Genomic DNA, 5,662 nt, shown 5'->3' on the forward strand with positions numbered 1-5,662 from the left:
TGAGGGATGGTATGTGAAGAGTGGCCGGTAGAGCGATGCAGGGAGGGCCTCAGTGAGATAAAAAAAAAAATCAAGGCTAAACCTCTGAAAGCCACATTACTCCCCAAAGCCTCTGCCGCGCTGTTCGTTCTGTCACAAAGCTCCTGCCCTTGGGTTTTATTGGCAGCCTCTTCTAAGATCTGAAGCCAAGTCGGGGCAGCCAGAGGTCTGAATACCATCAGCTACATCTTAAAACGTTCTGACAGGTCATCCCTGAACGGTTCAAATCAGACAATGGTGCTTAGAAAAGATTAAGATAATACAGAAATTGTCTGAGCCAAGCATCAACTTTAGCAATTTTTATTCACTACTTCATAAATGTTGATCTTAAATCCAAATGAATCGTGTATTTTTTTCACAGTCTGCTGAAAGGGTGATTGAGAGCAGGCTTTTGGATTTATATGCAGTAATATATTAATAGCAAACAGTACAAGAGAATAACTTCACCTACATCATGCATTGGTTGGTATTGGCTGGGTGTGCAACAGGATGCACCAATGGCCTGGGGGGGGGGGGTCTTGCTCAGCATCCTAATCGATCGATCGCTTCCAGCATTTAAGACAGCAGTGTGTTTGGAACACGACGACAAAGGCTGATCAAACCATTACAATATGAACAAAAAACATCTCACCTGACAGGAGCTAGAAACGGAATAAAATGAAGTAGTACACACACACACACACACACACACACACACACACACACGCAGCTTCCTCGATAGCAAAGACGTGGCATTAGTATCTTGGCACAGATAGCATTAACCCTTGACGCGTAACCCAGAGACGTCCGTCAGCCCCGTTGGACCCTGAATCCAGAACGAACAGATGCTCAAGTGTTACCGAGATGCACCAAATCCCTTTGCATCCTTTGGTTACTGTCAAGACTATCCAGCAGTCGAAACCTTAAGGTGGCCGCCGAATGAGCACAAAATAAACACGCCAACTTGCTCATGTACAGTTCTCTAAAACGTTTTAAGTGGGACTGTCGAGGTGCTCGGCTGCATTAGTCCTCAGCACTCATGTTCTGGAGGACGTTACCGGTCCAGTTTGTGCAGGGTAAGGATGCATGAGAATGGAAACCTGTTTCCGCCAGGAAAAGTAGATGAAATGCTATGCTTAAGTTGAACATCATGCGATATATATATGAACTTTGCATTTCATTTTCCTGATGGATGTAGGTTTACATAGGAACCATACAGGGCAGGAACATTTGCATTGCAAATGAGTGACATTCAAATTTCTGACGACTCAATTTTCTCGATCCACGGCAAACCGGAAGAAGGTCTGTCCTCTATTTCTCCGGCCGGCTCACTTCTCAGCTCTGGCTCTTCCCTTTCCAATATGCTACTTCCACCTCCTCCTCCTCCTCCTCGCTCTCGGCTCGCCCTCAGCTGGTGCAGCTCCCTTTCCAGAGCTTCGTTGTGGTGGTGCATGTCCAGGTAGCTGGCCTGCAGCTCCTTCTGGTAGCGGATGACCTTGTCCTTTTCCGTCTGCCACGTCTGCCTCTCGTCCTCGAAAGCCATGCTCTGGGCCTCGTTCTGGCGACGCTCCAGCAGGAGCTCCGCGCGCAGACGCTCCTCCGTGGAGCCCCCGCGTCCTCCTGCAATGAGGCGTTTCACTTAGATTCAATGAGAGTCACGCCAGAGCCATACGGCAAATATAATGAAATATGGCAGAGGCTCAAGTAGATCTCAAATGGACTTTTCTGACAACGTTTACAAGACTTGTGATGTTTTGAGATGGGATCTTGAGTCATGGTAGAGTTGCTGTGCCTGAAATCGAATGAGCTACTCTATTTCGCACACGACTGTGTTCGGACTGGCTCGCAGTCCTGTCGTAATCAACCTTTTTTTGTGAAAGAGTAAACAGTTTGGGATGTTTAAGTATATAAATAACAGTATTTACAAAGCCTGGGGAAATTCCAGCTTTTTTCAGAAGCAATTATTTCCATTTTAGACAATTCCATAAGCTTGCGCGCTTCACCATGTTGTGTTAACTCGTCTGTGCTGCGTTTTTGCGTGTCGAATCATTGGGCAGTGTTGCTACGGAAACAGACACAAGAGACTGACTACCTGCCGCCCCAGCTGAAGGAGCTTCTTCAGTTCCTTTTCCTTCCTCCTGTGGCGTCTGAGAGGGGCATTTGCGACGTTGTGGCCCCTGCAGGATGAGCTTCAGGGCTTCTACCTGGCCCTCCTTGTTCCGCAAATCTGTGCGCGTCTCCCTGAGCTGTGTCTTCAGCTGGAAGAGCTCGCTCAGCTTCTGGGTCACCTCCGTCTGAGACTCCCTCAACTGCTGCTTCAGCAAAGAGATTTCCCCAGACTTCTGGCAAACCTGGGAGACATAGTGAAAAGAGTCTCTCGACGGAGCTCATATTGGTCGACGAGTTTTAAAGGATCTCCCCTTTCTCCTTTTAAGGCCTTTACCTCCCACTGTGTCTCCTCTAAAGTCGGACTGGTTGGTTTAACTATGGCTCCATCCTCCTGGCCTCGTTCCCTTTTCAGGCCGTCGAGCTCCTCCTGCAGTCGGTTCTTCTCCTGCTGGGCCTTGAAAAGCTGCAGCTGCAGGCTGCGCGTCGAACGCTGTGCATGCTGGGACACCTGACGCAGCTTGGCGGCATAGAGCCGTTTCAGCTCCTCCACCTCCTTTTCCCACAGGCGCTGTTTCCCTTCAAACACCTGCACAAGGCCAGATGAGGACAGGCTTTAAAAAGGATGCAGGTGGATGTGCGATAGAAGAAAGACACTGCAGTGAGAGTCACCTGAGCGACGGCGCCTTCGCTCTCATCCAAGTTTCTTCTCATCTGTTTGAGTTCATGCTCTTTCTCCACCAGACGCTCCTCCAGATCCCAAACCTGGAAAAGACAACGTGTCTAAAAATCCTGCTGAGCGTCTATCTGTCGCTCAGGTCATCCATCCATCCATTACTCACCACCTCCTCAACGGACATTGACATTGTCCAATCGTAAGGAGGCGGGGCCTCCCCTCCATATGGAACCAGACGGCTCAGGGTTGCCATGCTGCGACAGGACACCTCCCCTATGGCCCCACCCCCTGACGCTATAGCCTTCTTGCCCAGAGTGGTGCGATCCAGCGAGCCGATCGTGTTGATGTGGCCCATAGATGCACTAGATCACAAAAAGAAACCACATAGTCCAATAAGATCTGTTCCATCATCTCTACAGCCAGTCATAAAAATATAAAAAATAACATCCACGGTTCTTGGATATAATAGCAGAGCAGACCTGATGTGAGACAGGTGTGGGCGGAGGGGAGGCCGGTATGGCGGCAGGCTGTTCATGGAGTTACGGCCGGAGTCTGACAGGTTATCGTCCTCCTGGCTCGCCCCACGTACCGAGGAGATGGCCTGCAGCGTCACAATTATGCAGTTAATCATCACTGTAACGTCAATACCCTGAGAAAGCATCAATTTTATTTACAAATTATAGCTGGATAAAATGACGACTGGTTATGCTTCTTACATCTGTCATCATGAACGCAGACTCTATCTCAGCTCATCTTTCTGCAGTGGTTATCGACGTCACGTTCATGTGTTAACGTACCTTGTTGCCGCCGGGTGTCGGTCCTGCCCGGCGGGAGGGTGAGGAAGAGGAGGACGAGGTAGACGCGGCTTTGGGGACGTGGGCGTAGGCTCTGTGCAGCCCGTTGGAAAGGCCAAGGTCCACGTCCTCTAACTTGGAAGAGGGATAGAGATTCTGCATGGAGCTGAAGTTTTGGGGGGTTACGGGCTTGAAGGCAGATCTAAAACGAGCCTGGAAGAGAAAAAAAGATTTCAGAGCACCTTCAGAAAATAGTAGAAAGCAGAGAGAGAGAGAACCTTTACTCATAGCAGAGAACATAAATAACAATGTTCCTAGAAAATCGATACCATCCCACTCTCTGTATTCTTTGCTGAAATTTGATTGCGGCAATAAATTTTGGAAACAGGAAGTGGCAGAGTTTCAATCTGATCTTTTCATGACAACCTCAACGACACAGATCTGTTTTTTTCAAATGGTCCCATTTATCCGACCTACACGTCACGGATACACGACATACGTCACTATTGTGCGACTCCGCACCCACGCGTTTCATTGTTGGCTAAAAACCTGGCTCTCTTTCTTTTTAATCTTCTTCTTAAAAATATTAATTGGAAATTTGAACAAACTTGCAAAAAAATTGGAGTCTACAAAAAAAAAATCTGAATTGAGTCGCTTTCACACCAGAGCTGTTTGATCCGCTTTAAATGGACCAGAGTTCAGTACTTGAACTTGTTTCATCACTTCATAGGAATATGTTAACTTTAACTCACTTTAATCCTCCAAAATAACAACAAACTTTCTTGGAATGAACCTTTTTAGAGTGTTTTAAACGATACTCACCTTTGCATATTTGCCCCCACTTGGCAGGGAGTTCTTTGTCAAATCAATTTCAGTGCCATCTTTATTGTAGACTTTTGCGAATAAGCTGTCCTCCTTCTGGATTCTGGTAGAGCTGAGGCCGGGAATAATATCCTTTTTGGCTTCACTGCTTGGGTTTGCGTTTGACTCTTTTCTGTTTGCAAGCATAACGGATCAACGGCGTTAAAGTCCTGTCACATTTCCTAATATCTAGTACGGTTAAAAGTGCAGCAGAATAAATGTAGCACTAAAGCACAGTCTGTGTCTTTATAGCTGCCCTCACCTGGTGATGTTGAGGTAGTTGAGCAGCTCTCTTTGTGTGAAGCCCTTTTTTGGGAGGCCGTTGGTCTGTTTGGGTCTCACCTGGGCCACTGCACGGCTGCCTTTAGTCGGAGACACATCTGGCCTCTCCACCAGACTTCCTACGCTCCCCATGCCGCAGCGTGAGGGGATGGGCGGAGCTGGGAAAGGGTTACGGAAGTTTTTGTTAGGGCCACGGGTCAGAGGGAGAGTCTGGACTGAGGTTGCCATTGGTTACAAGGGTCTGTGAGCGGGTGAGGTGTTCTGAAATCAGAAAAAGTACAAAATGAGGACAGTGAAGGTGGTAGACTGGTTTTCTGAGATCACACGATTCAGCCTCTGGAGAACCTGATCAAGTTTGTGCCAAGCCGCTGATAACATGATGAGGAACCTTTGATTGTTGTTGGCATTAGACATGCCAGCGGGTGATTTAGAATTCAATCTATCCTCTTTGATCTATGAATATCTGCCCATTGCTCCGGTATTCAATTCAATTCAATTTTATTTGTGTAGCGCCAGATCACAACAAAAAGGTGTAGCAGGGAAAGACAGAACCCAACCTGACCCACAAGAACAATCACTTTGGTGACGGAGGCAAGGAAAAACTTCACTTTAACAGGCAGAAACCTTGGACAGAACCTACGACTCATAGTGGACGGCCATCTGTCTGGACCGGCTGGGTTGAGAAGGAGGGAGGGAGAGAGAGAGAGAGACACTACAATCGTTAGCGTGTCTCCGGACAGCACGGCCAGGACGACAACACACAAACTGACCCAGTGAAAACCTTTGTTTGATACGGGAACAAATGAATGTAAAAGGATGAACATTCCACGAAACCGTTGTTAAAGCACCAGCCTTGTCTCTAGGACGCTAACGCTGTCCTGTCCCATCAGCAAATCAAATGTCACATGAAACGCTCTTCATCAAA

General features: G+C 47.7%; 1 protein-coding gene across 1 annotated transcript; it reads right to left on the minus strand.

Annotated features, from left to right (window-relative positions):
• Positions 1 to 415: 415 nt before the first annotated feature.
• On the minus strand, positions 416 to 4,965 carry n4bp3 (NEDD4 binding protein 3). The gene is made up of 9 exons (XM_068740564.1): positions 4,718 to 4,965; positions 4,417 to 4,588; positions 3,598 to 3,807; positions 3,280 to 3,401; positions 2,967 to 3,162; positions 2,797 to 2,889; positions 2,462 to 2,713; positions 2,111 to 2,369; positions 416 to 1,638 (listed from the first exon to the last, which is right to left on the minus strand). Exons 1-9 carry the CDS (start codon positions 4,963 to 4,965, stop codon positions 1,271 to 1,273), a joined length of 1,920 nt encoding a protein of 639 aa, XP_068596665.1. The 3' UTR covers positions 416 to 1,270.
• Positions 4,966 to 5,662: the final 697 nt, after the last annotated feature.

Source organism: Brachionichthys hirsutus, chromosome 6 (genome assembly GCF_040956055.1).
Source record: "Brachionichthys hirsutus isolate HB-005 chromosome 6, CSIRO-AGI_Bhir_v1, whole genome shotgun sequence".
Classification (NCBI taxonomy): Eukaryota; Metazoa; Chordata; class Actinopteri; order Lophiiformes; family Brachionichthyidae; genus Brachionichthys; species Brachionichthys hirsutus.